This window comes from Otolemur garnettii, unplaced genomic scaffold, assembly GCF_000181295.1.
Source record: "Otolemur garnettii isolate 467f Iridium unplaced genomic scaffold, OtoGar3 scaffold00172, whole genome shotgun sequence".
Taxonomy (NCBI): Eukaryota; Metazoa; Chordata; class Mammalia; order Primates; family Galagidae; genus Otolemur; species Otolemur garnettii.
The window spans coordinates 1,718,988-1,737,376 of NW_003852567.1; the positions used below are offsets into that span (position 1 = coordinate 1,718,988).

At 51.4% G+C, this 18,389-nt stretch overlaps 1 protein-coding gene across 3 annotated transcripts in view; it reads left to right on the forward strand.

Annotated features, from left to right (window-relative positions):
• The window catches only part of CNTFR (ciliary neurotrophic factor receptor), a 41,224-nt gene that overhangs the window by 19,078 nt on the left and 3,757 nt on the right, over positions 1–18,389 (forward strand). For all 3 annotated transcript variants that reach the window (XM_003800270.1, XM_003800268.1, XM_003800269.1), the window contains 5 exons: positions 2,666–2,750; positions 7,337–7,570; positions 15,267–15,384; positions 15,560–15,726; positions 16,805–16,968. In XM_003800270.1, coding sequence (XP_003800318.1) covers positions 2,666–2,750; positions 7,337–7,570; positions 15,267–15,384; positions 15,560–15,726; positions 16,805–16,968 — 768 coding nt within the window. The remainder of the gene's footprint in view (positions 1–2,665; positions 2,751–7,336; positions 7,571–15,266; positions 15,385–15,559; positions 15,727–16,804; positions 16,969–18,389) is intronic.

Genomic DNA, 18,389 nt, shown 5'->3' on the forward strand with positions numbered 1-18,389 from the left:
CCTGGATGCTCCCATCCTGCAATCTAACCTCATTCCACTTTGCTTGTTCCTTGCCTGCCATACCTGGTTCCTGTTCCCATGTGGTGGGCAGTGGACCTGGCACTGAGGTGGAGGATCTTCCTGGCTGTGAGGAGAAAGGCATGAACAGATGGCAGAGACAGTGGGGGAGAATCTGAGGGCCATTGGCAAGGGCTGAGTTGGGGGACCAGGTAGGCCTCCAGGCTATCTCTTTTTTTCCTGCACAGCTCTGAATTCAGACAGTTCTGGGTCCATTTACTGACTCCACTACTTGCTGGCTGTGTGACTTTGGCCATTGTCTTAACCTCAAAGACCTGAGGAATAGCTCAGAATGGGGCAGTGGCTTTGGGTCAGACAGAACCAGTAGCTAAGGTCTCGGGAGTCACTAATGTGAGAAGAGTAGCCACATGGGGCATAGAGAGATTACCTGTGCCAGGCAGGGACATTCAAAGTAGCCATGGCTGGGAGAAAAAGCAAGTTCAGACGAGGGGACTTTCCTGGGGAGGGTAAAGTGTAGCAAAGGTCAAGCAGGAACCCCTCCTATAAAGGAGCCCCAGAAAGTCTCTCCAACTGCTACAGGCTGACACTACCACTTGTCTCGCTTCTGCTGTGGCTATGACTGCCCTGCCTCTAGCAGTGTCTCTGGCACATTCTCTGGGTGTCTCTGGCAGTGTGTCTCTGTCAGTTTCTCTGGCAGCATATCTAACGGTGTCTCTGGCTGTGTCTCTGGCAGTGTTTTCAGTGGTGTGGACACTTCCTGACTGAGCATCTGGCTATAGCTCTGGCTCTTTTCTCTAGCTGTTTTGCTGGGTGTATGCCTGTTTGTGTCTATCAGTTTCTCTGGTATTTCTCTGCTTGTGTGTCAGACAGTTTCTCTGGCACCGTTTCTGACAGTGTCTGTAGCTCTCTGGTATGGCGCTGATAGGTTCTCTGCCTGTGCTTCTCACTTTTCCTCCAGCAGTATTTCTCTTTGGGTCTTGCTAAGTTTTTATAGTGTTTCTGGTAGGGCTTTGACTGTGTCAGTTCTCTGACCATTTCTCTGGCTGACTATCTGATTAAACCTACATGTTTCTCTGGCTTTGTCTGGTGGTCCCTCTAACTGACTCTAGTCTGTCTCCCATTGTGTGTGGAGCTTTTTCTTTGGGGTTCTGTTAGATTACTTTGGGCACTGTCTCTGGCCAGTGTCTGCAGTGTGGCTGTCTGAATCTCTGACAGTGGCCTTGGTTGAGTGTCAGCAGTATCCCTGTGTCTCTCTCTGGAGCTTTACTTCTATGTGGTTGATGTCCCTCTCCCTGTTTAGACTGAGGGGGGTGTTGTGCCACTTTGGGGCCTGGTCTGCAGGAAACAGTTATTTCCCTGTCCTCAGGTGTGAGTGGGTATTTAAGGTAGAGGTGGGAGCTGTTAGACCCAGCCTAGAAGCAGGATACAAGGTGGGGTGGGGGTGGGGCCCTGTATCCACCTTTGCTGCTGGGGGCATATCTGGAGCATACTTTGTGTATTCACATGGGTGCATATAAACACTGATGCACATTTGTTGGGCTGGGAGGCCCAGGTTTCTGGGGGCACATGGCCAGGGTGGAAGATGGACTGGGTCCTTGACAAGGACTGACATATGCAAACTCCTCATTTTTTGTTGGTCAATGGTATATGGTTAAACAAAGCCACATCTGACCTTGGTCATATGCCACTGCTCTGGTACTCTGCTGCTCTGAGTTTCCCAGAGTCCACTGGTGAGGTTCATAGTAGAGGGGAACAGGGATAGAGGACATATCCAAAGGGCTCCTGAGTATCCAGGTTTTAGGCTCCCTACCCAGGAGTATGGCAAGAGGTCTTCTTGGAGCCGGGGTGGTAGCTCAATCCTAGCACTCTGGGAGGCTGAGGCAGGTGGATTGCTTGAGCTCACAAGTTCAAGACCAGCCTGAGCAAAAAGTGAGACCCCGTTTCTACTAAAAATAGAAAATCTGAGGCAAGAGGATTCCTTGAGCTCAAGAGTTGGAGGTTGCTGTGAGCAATGACACCACAGCATTTAACCCAGGACATCAGTTTGAGACTCTGGAAAAATAATAATATTAATAATAATTTGTAGAAGTACATACCTCTAATTAAGTTAAAACATTACCCTTTCAGTTGGTGATGTTTATAGCTAATTAGCCAACCTCAAAAGTGATATATATATATTTTATTTATTTATTTATTTATTTATTTTTTTTGCAGTTTTTGGCCAGGTCTAGGTTTGAACCCACCATCTCTGGCATATGGGGCTGGCACCCTACTCTTTTGGCGTCCTCTTTTGAGCCACAGGTACCACCCTAAAATGATACTTTTTTTTTTAGAAAAATGGCCCTGGCATTACCAATGTTCTGTAACTTATCTGCGGTTGACTATGTTCTGCAGCCAGCAGTCTTATCGAATAATAAACCACTGTAGGTTGTCTTCTACCATCTTAACAAACCTTTGCATAAAGATGCCAATAATGTTTTCTATTGCTTAAAAGAGGATCCTGAGCCCCATTAAGAAGGGTATTTAGTGTCAAGGTGCTCTGGCCCTAAGGGCTGGAATTTCTCAGTCCTGCCTGAGAACAGGGGGCTCCCTGGGATGTTCCTGCCTGGGCTCATGCTGCCCCTCCCCCACCCATTTCTCCCAACAGATGGCTGCTCCTGTCCCGTGGGCCTGCTGTGCTCTGCTTGCTGCTGCGGCTGCAGTTGTCTACACCCAGAGACATAGTCCACAGGGTGAGTGCTTGGGGGAGCTGCCTGCTGACTCCCTCTAAGAGCTGGACATGAACCTTCTTGGGCATAGCTGCATACTGACACTGCCCAAGAGTCGCACACTGGCACTGCCACATATGAACACCCAGAGGAACATGTCACATGACACTCATATACAGAGTAACCCATGATGTCTCATAGGCAGGGTCCTCTACAGTTACACACTGATGGTGTTTCTGGCTTGACTACCATATAGGCAATGGGATGAAAGTTGGTGGGGCAGGCTAGGGCAGGACATGTGTATGGTATTTGGGTGAAAGGGGATCTTCTTCTAGAGAATTGGGGGGTACAGTTGGAGTCAATGACAGCAGACAGTGGGCATGTCTGCTGGTTACCTTCTATCCTCAGCTTTATCCTAGAGGGAAGATGTGGATGGAGATTGTGGACGAAAAACAAGATGAAGGGACAGGTGAGGTGACAAGTAGGAGAGAGCTAATACACTAAGGTTACTCAGCTGGAATGGCTAAAGGTGGGAGGGATGGCTCAGGGATGGGCCTGCCCTCCCTCTACCTATTTTTCCACTGAAAATCAAGTCCTCCACAGCCCAGAGGACAAGAAGCTGCACCCCTGCTGGCCTCTTAACTTCACCATTAGTTCCTCTACTTAACTTGACCACTAGTCCCTCTACTGGCTATAATAGTATAAGGTCTGAACTCAAAACCTGCCTCAGAGTGCAGCACTTGTGGCTCAGTGGGTAGGGCGCTGGCCCCATATACTGAAGGTGGCAGGTTCGAACCCGGCGCTGGCCAAACTGCAACAAAAAATAGCCGGGTGGGTGGCGCCTGTGGCTCAAAGGAGTAAGGTGCCGGCCCTGTATGCCAGAGGTGGTGGGTTCAAACCCAGCCCCGGCAAAAAACTGCAAAAATCCCAGCTGTTGTGGCAGGTGCCTATAGTCCCAGCTACTTGGGAAGCTGAGGCAAGAGAATAGCCTAAATCTAGGAGTTGGAGGATGCTGTGAGCTGTGCCACAGCACTCTACCAAGGATGATAAAGTGAGACTCTGTCTCTATTAAAAAAAAAAAAAAAAAAAACCTGCCTCAGATGAGGCTCCCTAAGCTCCCCACTTGGATGGGTCCTGCCCCCTCCTACCTCAGCCAGATTAGGCAGAGGCAGAAAGGGTGGGGCATTTCCAAGGACCAGGCATGAAGTAGGCCCTGATGGCTGAGTTCTACCACCCTCAAGGCTATGTGCTTATGGGTCAAGGCTTCTGTTGCCACTTCTTTATTAGACCAGCACTGGGATCCAGAGAGAGCCTGGTCTGCACCAGGGCTGCTGACTGGACCTGCCTAGGGCCTACAAGTGGACTCTACCATTTTTTACAAAGGTCTCTACCTTGTGTGACCAAGGCTAAGGGCCTGAGCATAAGGCTTCATCTCTGAGAGTATATGAGACTGTGTTCTTATGTGGGTGAAAGTATATCCTTGTTTGGATGCATTTTTCTGTGTGCTATATCCACTCCCACAGGGTGAGTGCTTGGGGGAGCTGCCTGCTGACTCCCTCTAAGAGCTGGACATGAACCTTCTTGGGCATAGCTGCATACTGACACTGCCCAAGAGTCGCACACTGGCACTGCCACATATGAACACCCAGAGGGACATGTCACATGACACTTATATACAGAGTAACCCATGATGTCTCATAGGCAGGGTCCTCTACAGTTACACTCCGATGGTGTTTCTGGCTTGACTACCACACAGTCAATGGGATGAGAGTTGTGTAGGGCTATGCCTCATGTGTGACATTGTCTATATGTGACTGCCCTATGTGGGGTTTATCCTTGTGTTTGGGGCTATACCCCTGTGTAATAATATCTTTCTGTTTCTCTTTGTGAGTTTATGTCCCTATTAAACTATCTCTGTCTGTGTGAGACTATGTCTCCACATGTAACTATGCTCCTGGGTGGTGGTGCCCTTCTTGTGCATGCCTATGGTATCATATCAGGTGTTAACATCCCTGAGGTGAGATAGTGTCCCTGTGTGACTATGAACCCATGTGTGACTATGACCTTGTAGACAACTATCCTGTATATCCTCCTTATTTGTAGGTGACTGTCTCGGTTCCTGTGTGTGTGGCAATGTTGCTTAGGATGCTCAGCAGGACTGTTTCTGGCATGTGATCTTCAAATGAGCCTGTGTGTGCAGGTGTGAGGGAGCCTTCAGCTCTGTCCCTCTTCTTCTCCATGTCCATGACCTCATCCTGTCTCTGTCTCTCATCCTGGCTTCTAACAACCTTTTCACAGCTGATTCCTTTGGAGCATTTGTCACCGCATCAGAGCCAAGAACCCCATCCCCCCCTTGCTGCTTGATTTAATTTCTGAAATGGACAGCACATCAGTAGAGGCACCCACAGGGTGAGAGGAGAGCTGTCCAGAGACAAAGGATTAAATCATTGCCATCTTTGGAGCTGTTGCATGGCTATGTGTATTGGTATTGTTGTATTACTGTAGCAGTTGTGACACTCCGTGCTTGTCATGTCATTTTGCCCCCTCTGCCTCTACATTGTGGCCTGTAGTTGTCTTCTGTCATTGTGTTGTCATTTTTTGTTCCTGCCCTGCCCTGTCCATCCATCTTTGATTTGTCAATTGTTGTCAAGTTGTATTTCCATTTTTTTGTGTGTGAAGCAGACGAGGTGTGGTAGGGAAGTGTTACCTCATTGTCATTGTATTTGTTGTATTGTTGGGTCACTGTGTCCTCATCTTGAGCCTTTCCCTGCTCCCCAGTATTAAAGGGCCATGCTGGGTCCATGTTAGTACTGAGCCGCTTTTGGTCAGTATTGATGTGTTGCCTCTGAGACCAGGATGGCCACGCCCCCTCCCCAACGGTCAGTTTTCAGCCTCCTTCTCAGGCAGCTGGATGCGAAGTTTCTACTGGGGGGGTGCAGAGAGAGGGGCTTGGCATGTTTCCTGGAAGCTCCAGGTTTTTGGAAGGAAGGCTGGAGGGGGGCTCAGAGTCTGGAGCTGGTGGTTGGTGGGGGGGCTCAATGACTTGAGTCTTGGACACTGGGCCTCTGGTCAGGGGGAGGCCCCCATTCAGTCTCTAGTCCAGCCTCACAGCTGTGGCCTCCAAGGCCCCCAGCCACCGCCCTTCCGCCCGTTCATCCTCTATTTGGCTGGTCCCAGGCCCCACAGACGAGTGGTCAGGACTGGCTGGGTTTCCTGCTTCCTTCTCCTGACAGGGACAGAGAGGCTCAGAGAGGGGCAGGACAGAGAAAGGGAACAAGGGAGAAAGAGCAAGACACAGGGACATAGAGGGACCCTGGCGCTGGGAGGGAGGATGACAGGGGCAGCAGACTAGGACAGATGTTCCAACACAGAGAAAAGCAGTACTGGGGAGGGGACTGCAAGGGGGAGGGGAAATCTGGTGGTCCCAAGGAGGATCCCTACCCCTCCTGCAGTCCTGGTGGTGTTAACAAGTCTAATTAAGAGGCCACTGGCCCAACTTAATTGGCTCGTTAACAGGAATTGCCTCTGAAAATCCCCCAACTCAGCAGGGTGGCTCTCTGGAAGGAAGATGTAAGCGAGTGTTAACGAGGATCCCATAGCCCCCCAACTGCTGCCCCCTCCCCTTCCCTTCATCCCTCCCACCCTCACTCCACAGATCTGGCTAGGTCCAGGCAAGCAGGATGAGAGCGGGTGTCCTGAGAGTTCCATCTCCCTGCCTCTGTGTGCCTGCTTCTTTGCTGCTGTTTGCAGATCTGCCTCTCCACCTTCTCTGTCCCATTCACCTCCCCACCTTGCATTGCCTCCCAATAGGTGCTCGCTTCTGCCCTTCCATCTCCAGCCTCTTGGGCTCAGTCCATCATGCCTGGGTTGCTGAGGCCAGGGCTGCTGGGTTTGCTTTTGGTTCTGACAGGTCCCTCGTGGGGGCAAGAGGGGAATGGTCAGATTGCTCACTCAGTCCCAACAGCATGCCCTCCTCTCTGCCTCCACAAGCCAGCACTAAGCAGCTCCTGCCTCACAAAGGTGACAGCTGCCAGGGGTTCCCTAGGGTTCACTCCTGCCCATTCTGTTTTCCTCTGCTGCTGCCTAAGCCTGGATTGCTGGAAGTGGGGTAGGTAATGGGGTTTGGGCAGTGTCAGGGAGAGGGAGAGAGGTGGGGGAGAGAAATAGATAGGGAGAGATAGAGAAAGGAGTGGGCCTTCAGCACTGGTTTTCCTGGGTAATGGATGGCAGCACCTGGGGCCAGGCCTACTGATGGCAAGAGGTTAGGGTCATGGGGGTCAGGAAAACATTTGAAATAACCCAGGGACTGGAGGTGAACTGGGTTTTCATTGAGAACTGACCCCTCCTGGCACTATACAAACTCTCCCTCTCTCACACACAGCCCTTATATGTGTACATGCACACAAATTTGGAGACACATCCCTGCACACTTGCACAGCCACAGAAGGGTTTTGAACATGTCCCATCTCCTTACAACATTCACACAGCCAGGCATGGAACGTCTCACCATCACCCCTGCATCTTCACAGGCCCCTCATCTATTCACCTGGGAGTGCTGGACAGGGCTGTGACCTGTAACTTTTGCCCTGTGCCCTCCCTGTCCCCTACAGAGGCACCACATGTGCAGTATGAGCGCCTGGGCTCAGATGTGACATTGCCATGTGGGACAGCAAACTGGGATGCAGCCGTGACATGGCGTGTGAATGGGACAGACTTGGCTCCTGACCTGCTCAATGGCTCTCAGCTTGTGCTCCAGGGCCTGGAACTAGGCCACAGTGGCCTCTATGCCTGCTTCCACCGTGACTCCTGGCACCTTCGCCACCAAGTCATGCTACATGTGGGCTGTAAGTATTGCCCTGACCCCTTGTCTGATCTCCCCCCTTCCTCGAGACCCAGATAGACCCCTAGCCTAGGTCAAGTCCCCTTCCTGTTGGAGGGCCAGGAAAGGGACAGGTGCAGCCTGATCCTTGGCCTCTGATTCTATCCTGGCCTGCTCTTCTGACCTCTAAGTTCAGGCTTGCCCACTGAATCCAGAGTCCTGGACATTTTGCTCATGTATATCCCCTGGTGGAGATCTTTGAGATCTGAAATCTTGTCCCTTATGACAAAATGGGCAGAGGAGAACTGGCAAGGCAGATCCCTCTGGGGTCTAAGTGGAGGGGACCCTAAAGTCACAGTTCTCTACAGGTCACTATAGCTCTCCCAGGGGCTAGCCAGAGAGCCTTAGGGAGGCAAATGGGATGTGTGGTTGTACAACGGCCGGCCTGGGCACTCTGGGAGGCCCCAAGGAAGGAAGGAGGCTTTCTGGAGCAGGGAGCACATGGAGACGTGGAGGATTTGGAAGATACATTGAAACATCATTTCTAGCAGGGACCTAAGTGTGACCATAGGCCTCAGAAGGTGGAAGGGCATGAAAAGGCCATTTAGGCTTGTATAAATGGGGTAGGGGGTGTGAGGGAGGGAACAGGAGCAGATCATGATCCTGGAAGCTGGGGAGTGACACAGTTTGGGTCATATTCTTAAAAGATCACTGTCATTGCAGTAAAGAGAGGCAGGTAGGATGGGCAAAGCCAGGGTGGGAAGGAGCTACTATGGGCATGGAGTTGGGGGAGTTGGACCTCCGGGAATTGGTGATCAGAGGTGGGAAGACCAGGAGGGTAGAGAGTGGGAGGAGTCAGGACACCTGGAGGTATCGATCCCTGCAACAGGGTGGAGGAAGGACAGTATGTTCTATTTGAACAGTGTCTTAATTTGGGTTTCCCTAGAATTAGGTCCCAAAATGAGAATTCATAAGTGAGTAGTTTATTTAGCAGGTGACAGAAACACAGTAAAGGACCAGGAAAGGGACACAGGAAAAGGAAGTTAAGTTAGCCAATAAAGAGTGAATTATCCAGATTTTACCCCTTGGTGACTAGAGTCACCATGGAGGGAACTCTGGGTGCAGATGCAGAATACATACCTCAGAGTTAACTCACCTGCAGGTTGAGGGAGCTGGGAGGTATATACACTAATTCCTGCTTATCATTGGTTGAGGGATTCTCTTGGGATTGAGGGTGGTACTTTAATTCCCCATCACTTTTGGCCTGATGCTGCCCAGCAGGCAAAGCAGGCCTTGGTGGCCAAAGAAAGCTCTTAGGCAAATAATGGCAGATGTTGACAGTGAGAAGTTGTATGGGCAAGGGATCTGTGGCTACCTAGACACTTGCTGCAGACATGTTGGGTTGGGATCCTTAGGGGACAACCAGGAGTTGATATCTGGTAGCCAGCGGATCTGAGGGTCCACTGGTACTTAAGGGGAGAGGCCTGGGTTAAAGATGGAAGTTGGGGGAGGTTAGCATTAAGGCCACAGTGAGCGGGGTGGTGAGATGGCCAGGAAGGGATTGTGGAGTGAGGAAAGAAGTGATCCCAGAATTGAACCATGGACCAAACACGGTGGCTCACACCTGTAACCTTAGCACTCTAAGAGGCCGAGACAGTTGGATTCCTTGAGCTTAGGAATTCAAGACCAGCCTGAGCAAAAGCAAGACTGAGACCTCGTCTCTAAAAAAAACTAGCAAGGTGTTGTTATGGGTACCTGTAGTCCCAGCTACGTGGGAGGCTGAGGCAAGAGAATTCTTGAGCCCAAGAGTTTGAGGTTGCTGTGAGCTATAATGCCATGGCACCAAGGGCAACATAGTGAGACTCTTTGAGTCTCAAAAAAAAAAAAAAATTGAGCCTTGAAGACCATCATCATGAAAGGGACTGATGGAGAGAAAGGAGCCACAAAAAGAGATAAGGAGCCAGCAGGAAGATAGAGGGAAAACCAGGTGAGTGTGATTTGGAAGAGGGATTTGAAGTAATGATGACATCATCAGTATTGCTGAGGAACAGGTGGGCAGACATGTGGCTCTCAGCCAGAGGCATCCACCATTAGAAGGAATACTTTGAACATAATTCAGTTTCTTTTCTCTGGAGCCAGAGAGTCAAGCTTTTTTGGCCTAATTCCATTTGGGTGTGATGCACCCCACTGCCCAGAGATGGTTTCTTTATTACCTGGAAACTACCTAGGAGATGCTTAGGGGATTTGGAAGCAGGCCCTTGCTTCATTGTTAGGAGACTGGTATGGACAACCATGTGAGAATGTGTTTCTCAGGGTCCTCCACAAATATACTGACTCACCAGTGGGACTGAAGGAGGTAAGAAAATACTTTTGGTGGGAAAAACCTTTTTTTTTCTTAAAGGTGTTTAAACTAGAGAGATGGAATTTAAAGCCAAAAATTTTAATAATTGCAAAGTGGGTGGCACCTGTGGCTCAGTGAGTAGGGCACTGGCCCCATATACCGAGAGTGGAGGGTTCAAACCCGGCCCGGCTGAACTGCAACCAAAAAGTAGCCAAGCGTTATGGTGGGCACCTGTAGTCCCAGCTACTCGACAGGGAGGCTGAGGCAAGAGAATCGCTTAAGCCCAGGAGTTGGAGGTTGCTGTGAGCTGTGTGATGCCAGGGCACTCTACTGAGGGCAACAAAGTGAGACTCTGTCTCTACAAAAAAAATAAAAATAAAAATAAAATAATTGCAAAGTGGAGTGACCCCTGTTGGCCAGCTTGAGAAATGTCGGACAAACCTAACTAAATTCTTCCTGCCCACTATGGGGTACATCTGAAGTGGAGCCTAGTCCCAGGATCTTACAGAGGGGAAAAGGTCACTTACTGAGTGCCATGAAAGAAGAATGAGCCCAGCCTGGCACCCACACTCCTGTCTTCTCAGTTTGGATCCCAAAAGTACTCAGGATGGATAAGGCCGGCAGTGATTTGCCTTGGCGACCGTGAGCCCCCATTCCTGACAACTTGATCTTCTTCGAGAGATCACTGGAGAGGAATTGGGTCTTTTTGTTTTTCTTGAGACAGAGTCTTACTTTGTTGCTCTTGGTAGAGTGCCCTGGTGTCATAGCTCATAGCAACCTCAAACTCTTGGGCTCAAGTGAGCCTCTTGCCTCAACCTCCTGAGTAGGTGGGACTACAGGTGCCCACCACAACACCCAGCCAGTTTTTTTTTTTTTTTTTTAGACAGAGCCTCAAGCTGTCCCCCTGGGTAGAGTGCCATGGCATTACAGCTCACAGCAACCTCCAACTCCTGGGCTCAAGCGAGTCTCCTGCCTCCGCCTCCCAAGTAGCTGGGACTACAGGCGCCCGCCACAGCACCCGGCCATTTTTTGGTTGCAGCCATCATTGTTGTTTGGCGGACCCGGGCTGGGGATACGAACCGCCACCTTAGGTGTATGTGGCTGGCGCCTTAGCCACTTGAGCCACAGGCGCCGAGCCACCCAGCCAGTTTTTAAAGATGGGGTCTCAGTCTTGCTCAAGCTGGTCTGGAACTCCTGAGCTCAGGTAATCTACCCACCTTGGCCTTCCATATTGCTAGGATTACAGGCATGAGCTACTGCGGCTGGCTGAGAATTGGGTCTTGAAGTAAAGTCCATAGTTCATACCCACAGCTGCCCTGATGTGACCAGACCCAGACCTTTTATATTTAGCGCTCCTTGCTCCCCAGCCCTGCCTATCAGAGGAGGGCTGGCTGTGAATCGGCTGTAGCAGTAGTAACAGGTACTTATCTCCCACTGCCTTATTTCCTTCTAAAGACCTGGTCAGAGGAACAGGGGATATTAATCATGATCTTCTCTGTCACTTTATATTAGTAACAAGAGACTGGGTTTGGTGACACTCAATACCAAATTATCCTTCTTGCCAGCTGTCAGAGAAAAGGACAGAGTAACCCCTGATTTATGGGTCAGCCAAACTAAAAATTATTTAATATTTATCTTAAACATGTGCTATTTTCATGTCTTTATTTCCAAGGGAACGTTATCATAACAATATTTTGCTAGAAGTCTCCTTAACAGCCTGATCCCTCAACTGCTTCCTCCTGATCCACCTTCCTACTCTCAGGTGGATACTGACAAACAGAGCTCTAAGGACTCTACTACCTGGGATGGTGAAAGGACCGCCCCCACATTAGGAAATAGGATTACAGTGTTCCTTTTAGTTCATCCTTTTGTTTATAAGACATTGATGATTCAGTATCATTCTGATTTTAAGCTAAAACAAGCCAGAGATTAAAATATCTTTAAATGGACACTTCCTTGTCTGATTTTTAAAAATTTTTTGATTGGTCAGGACAGAAACTCTGAGCCTCGTGGCTCAGCACTACTTTTCTCTCAGCACTTTCTGGCTAAGAAGGGAGTGGAAGAGAGGGCTATCGTCAAAGAAGTCTAGGGAGAAGTCAAGAGTGGGAGGCAGGAAGGGCACTTGGGTCCCTCAGTTGTGACACTTCAAGGGGGTGCCACAAGATAAGATGGAGCCAGGCCACAGGCTTGGCTCCTTGAATGCCAGGCAGGAGGAGGCCTGTGGGTGGGGTGTGAGCCGGGCTGGAGCAAAAGGGTCACCCCGCCCTGATCTGGCCTGGCCCAGGGTGTGGGCAGCCTGCCCCTCCTTCTCTCTGGGCCGGCGGGCAGGCCTCGTGCGTGCTGGGGGCTCCAGCCCAGGCTGGCTGGCGAGATGAGAGGAAAAACATGCGGTTTGGTGGGCTGGACATGGAAAAACAAGCCAATTAGGAAGAAAACAAACAAACCCTGGGCCAGCGGGGGCACATGCACGCATGCACACGCACACATTGCCCCGTGTGGGACCCAGGGACATCCTGCCACAGGCTGACATAGTCACTTGACTGTCTTAGGAGCCCCCACAGGGGCAACTCAATGTCTGAGCATCTTGGAACATGCCTGCATGCCCAGAGCCTGATATTGTGATACATGTGTGTGGGAGCTTTTGCTCACATGCTTTTTTTAACATGCTTTTACACAGTGTTCATTTCAAAGGTATGAACGAGCTGGGAATTTTGGGCACCTTCCCACCCCCGCAGTTTGAAAATACGTTCAGGTGTAAGCTCCATCACATACACAGTGTCTCATATATAGTCTAGTGGTCACTGTGTTCAGACACAATGTCACATTTATGCACACTCTCCCAGAGTACCTCGGCCACACAGCCTCACACACAGAGACAATCTCGAAATTGAACAGCTTTGCTCTGAGTCACACACGAACAATCATCTAGTCCCACAGCTTCCAATCATACAGTTACACAACTGCCCAGAGTCCCACAGTCACACACACAAAGCCTCTCAGAGTTATACACATAGTCTCACAATCAGTTTCTTTAAAATAGCTTTTCCCCCAACTCACAACATACAACAGACATCCTGATCCCACACTGTCCCACAATCTGACAGCACCCCCACCTCCGCCCACCCAGCCCCTCAGCTGGGCTCCAGCTGCAGCAAGTCACTCCTTTTCTTCCTTTCCTTTGTTTTTCTTTCCTCCTTTCCCTCTGAGAAACCTGGTCCCTGTCAGGAAACCCAAGCCCTTTCCTGCTCAGGGCTCAGGGCCAGGCAGGAGTAGCCAGATGACAGACAAAGCCCCCACCCAGCCCCCCAGCCTCACCCCTAAATCCCACCCCCATGACCTGCCCAGTCAGAGAGAGGAACTGGTTTGAAGGGCTAGTAGGGAACAGTCAGGGAAATGGAGCAGCCTGGTCAGTGAGGAGGCTGGCCCGGGGAGGGGGCCTGGAAGTCCAGTGCCATGGCCCGTTCTGCCCTCCAAAGAGTCCTAAGGCAGCAGGGAGCTGACTCTGCAGGCTTCAGTTCTCCCACACACACCCTCACTCTGCCCAGCGCCCTTCTCCTTTGAAGCTGGGGGTAAGGGGGGGTGGTGGCAGGAGGGGGGAGTGGAGGCTTCTCAGCCGACCTCAGAATGTCCTTTTCTCCTGGGGCAGCTGCCAACTCTGGCCTGGCCAACAGGCCCCCAGAAGGCACTTCCTGTGTCCTTGGCCGCCCCCCACCCCACCCCCATGCAGAGCTTTACAGCTGTGGGCAGATAGGGAAGGGACGCTAAAGGCACACAGGACGACCATAAGACAGACACAAGATGGACATGAGGCCAGGAAGACTTCCCAGGGGAGGCAGGCTGCAGAGGGAGAAATGCAGGTTGCTTCTGTGGGATCTCAGCTAGGCTCTGGCTTCCTCCTGCCTCCTGGGGAGTGGAGCGTCACCAAGTTGCCCACTCCACCTGTTACACTGAAGCTCTCCTGATGTCTTTCTGCCTCCTTTTCTCTTCTCTAAAGCCATATTTAGGTTCTCTTCTCTAAAGCCGAATCTAGCCACATTCTGCCACAGGCCCCTCCACAGCGTCACACATACTGGACACACTAGAAGTGGACATGCAATCCAATCACACAGAGTCACTCACAATCATGTGTACACTGTGGATAGAAGCCCACAGTTTCCCATGTGTCACCATGGCCACTCTACAAGCATAGACACACACTCCACTGTCCCTGGCTTATTGGGCTGCCCCCCTCCCATTTCCTGTCCACCTGTCAGGCAGGGGGCGGGGGCTGGGGGAGGCACAAGAGGGAGGTGTCAGTGTCCCTGGAGCCATAGACGGACATTCCTTGCCTGGGTCAGATCACAGAAGCTGCCTCCTTCCAGGAACCTGAGCCGCCTGTCCTCACGCCTTACCCAATGCTTGAGGGTGGAACAGCTGGGCTAAGTGCTCACGGCAGCAAAAAGAGTGTGGTTAGACAGCAGAAAGGACTTCCCAAGTGTGTGTGTGTAGTCCCATGTGTAACCCCATCCTGGGTTTAGTCCCATCTCTGCCTTGCTGTATGACCCTAGGCCCCATAATCCTCTGGGCCTTTCTGCTTCAGAGTATAGGCTGCTGCTGACCTTGTAAAGGGCATCTTAACAGGGTCTGTGATAGAGAAGCTGGGGGTGGGGCTGGAATGAGGTCCACACAAAGGGAACAGTAGCTTCCTTTCAACAGGCACTGTGCACACACACAATCCTAGGTAGACATGCACTCTGGGAATCACAGATTCACACATACACCCACATAGATGCTCCTACATGTCACTGGTCACTCACTTTTTCGTGTTGTATGCTTGTAACATATAAGCAGAGAACTACACACATAGATACACACATGAACAGTGCCCAGTGCTGTTGTTCCTAAGTAGACACTAGGCCTGTCCTTATGTTTCCCAGTCTCTACTGAGGGGAAACCTCCCTTTTCCAGGAACTGCACCCTGATCACCCCAGCAACAGGAGGACCCATTCAGGACTCCCCTCAGTCTCTATTGCACAGTCTTCCTCTGGGAGTGGACACAGTGTGGCAGGTGGTGTGGGGCTGGGGCCGATTCTCCCAGACATCACCTCCATCCTGTGATTGATGAGCTGAGGCCCACAGCCCCTGCTCCCCACAGTCCCTGCCTCCATTGAGCAGGTTGGGGGGGCTGCTGCTCTGTACAGCCCTTGTTTTTCTTTAATTAAACATCTGGCTCTCTGTGGCCTGGGAAGCCTCAGACCCTCGCTGACAGCCCACCCCCACCTTTGGCATCGATGATAGGTTGAAGGGGGAGATCAGGGGCTCTGGGGCCCACCTGTCCTCATGCTAGTGCAGGGGACTGGAGGCTTCCAGAATGCCCTGACTATGCTGTCCTCACCCCTAGTGCCGCCGCGGGAGCCCGTGCTCAGCTGCCGCTCCAACACTTACCCCAAGGGCTTCTACTGCAGCTGGCATCTGCCCACCCCCACCTACATTCCCAACACCTTCAATGTGACCGTGCTGTGAGTAGCCACGCCTGTGACCTGGTTTCAGTTTTGACCTTTGACCTCTCCCCCATCCCTTCACCATACCCTCAGTCCAGACCCCAGACCAGCCTTGGGTTTCACCTTCCCCCAACTCTCTGCCCCATCTGACCCTTCATGTTTGTAATGGTACCTGGGCCTCACCCCTCTCTAGGCATGGCTCCAAAATAATGGTCTGTGAGAAGGACCCAGCCCTCAAGAACCGCTGCCACATCCGCTACATGCACCTGTTCTCCACCATCAAGTACAAGGTCTCCATAAGTGTCAGCAATGCCTTGGGCCACAATGCCACAGCTATCACCTTTGACGAGTTCACCATTGGTGCGTGTGTTGGTTTGGGGGGAGGTACCTGCTGCATGCTCCAGTGGGAGTATATACAAGGATGTGTGCCAGAAGTGTACACGAACATTGGTGGGGATGTTCACATGCATGCACTTGTATGCATGGAACGTACATGCCCGTGCATAGGTATATGTGCTATGTATATACATGTGCACATATATGCATGACATACACATGCCTATGAACATGTAAGTGAATGTCCTTTACCTGCAGGGCCAAAAGACCTCTCCAGCACCTCTTCCCATTGTCTCTCTGGCTCCCAGAGCATGCAGCAGGGGGAAGGGGGGACAGGCTGAGCCAGACCCTTGTGCAGCTGCAGCCTCCATCTCCCCCTAAACGCTAATGGCTTCCTTACGGCCTGTGATGAATGAGGTGTCAGAACAAGAGACAGGACTGGGACAGATACCTCCCTTCCCCGGCCCCCATCCCAGCCAGACCCTCTGCCTGCCCCTGCCCTACTTCAGGCAGGCTCTGTCTGTTACTACCCCAGCCCATCTAGACCCCTCTGCCTGCCCCTGTCATCCTCCCAACAGTGCGTGGCTGGATCCCCAGCCAGACTATTTCTACATGAGCTGGGCTCTTCAATTCTCCCATCAGATCCCTCACTTACCTCTGAGCCAGATCTGCAACACCTGTGGACTCTCTTTTCACTTTGACTCAGGTCTTAGTTTGGAACTGGGAAAGTTAGATGAAAAACCAGCCTTGGGGGAGCATGTGATGCTGGAGCAGGAGGGGGTAATCCAGGTGCCAATGAGGGTGACAGTAGTAAGCCTAATCACATAGGGTTAGTTACTGGGATGTTGGTCAGGATGATGGAATGAAATATGGGATATTGATATCAAGAGCTGTTAACAGTGACAGTAATAGTAGTCTTTGATGATGATAGTGATGTCAGAGGTGGAAGAGATGGTTGTTTATGGTTGTTGCCAGAACTGACAACAGAGAAGAGGATGGTGACCATCATGATGACAATGGTTGGCACTATGAGAAGGTCAAGATGATGGCTGGGGTTGTTCACAGTGATTAGTGTAGTAACAAAGCTGTGTCTCCTGAACAGTGAAGCCTGATCCTCCAGAAAATGTGGTAGCCCGGCCAGTGCCCAGCAATCCTCGCCGGCTAGAGGTAACATGGCAGACCCCCTCAACCTGGCCTGACCCTGAGTCCTTCCCTCTCAAGTTCTTTCTGCGCTACCGACCTCTCATCCTGGACCAGTGGCAGCATGTGAGTGCCCCACCCCATCCTGTCAAGATCTTGGGTGCTTCAGTCAGGACCACGTGGCATGAGAAGCACTCATATCCCAGGTGGAAACAGCTCCAGGGTGAAACCTGATGGCAGTCAGAGAAGCTTTCCAGGGGGAGAAGGAACCAGGTGGGCCTAGGAGAATGGATGGACCTGAGGGAGGTATCCTTAGGGGTTCCCAGCAACCCCCATTAATGCAGTGGGAACACATCTGCTTGTGGTTCCCCAGAGTAGTGGAAAGAACTGTTGGGAGCGAGATGGTGGGGTGGGTAGTGTTCCCTTTCCTTACCTCCGGCTTTCAGCCCTGACCAGGCATCTCCCTCTTTACACTCTAGCCCAGGCTCTGGGTTTGTGCTAATCCAGTGGTGAGGAAAGTCCCTGTCCTCAAGGACTCAAAGATGGGCTCAAGGGGATCAAACTTTGTCCAGGGTATGAATTTAGGCCACGACTGTTATCAGGGCTCTAAAGTCAGACCTAGATTAAGGGTCAGCTTAAGGTTATGGGTCAGAAGTTGGCCTGGGCTGGGAATGAAGCAGTGAACAAGGGTCACTATGGGGTCAGGCTTTGGTCTAGATGTCGATCAAACTATGAGAGAGAGCTCTAGGGAGCAGCCAGTGGTTTGGGGCAGGTTTTGGGCAGACTTGGGGTTCTCTCATGTAGATAGCCCTGGGCTCATAGTGTTGTGAGCACTCTGTGGCCTATAAGGTTTGTGGTCTAGGACTAGGGCTGGCAGGGTGCTTTGTGGGGCAACCTAGGCTGGCTCCCCAGGGTCAACCTGTGCTCCCACAGCATCCACAGGCTCCAGCTCCATCTCTCATGTCCTCCTCCCATCTGGCCTTTAAAGTGCGTAATTTGATTCCTGGGTGCCTGTCCAGGTTGTGGGTCTGGCCCCCACAAAGGCTGCTCACATGCTCACATGTTCCCTGACAAGAGTCCGGAGTCCCTCTCAGCTGGCCAGCTGCCCGTGCCTAATGCATTGCTAATAACCAGGGTCTAGTTTCACAAGCCCCCCTCCCCTGCTAACGAGCTACAGGCAGCAGCCCTGCGCATCGCAGCACACACGCCTTACAGTGGACCTGGCACATTGCCCACCACACACACGGGACCATGCACACATACACGTGGCTCCCAGCAGGAACCATGCTCCATGTATGTGTGTGACTAACATGCTAAGACACGTACTGGCCTGCACCATGGGCAGAACTGACCTCCACACTGACATGGGCAGAGCAAAGGGTGCAGGCTCTGTGACAAAAACTTGTGTGGCCTGTGGTACATTCTAGCCCTGTTCCATGTCTCATTGTCACTGGGGTTACCTAGATTTATAGCTCTTTTCAACTTTAGTTTTGTTCTGAACAGAATCTACTCTCCTCCATCCTTGATCTGGGCAGGTGTATGACTAG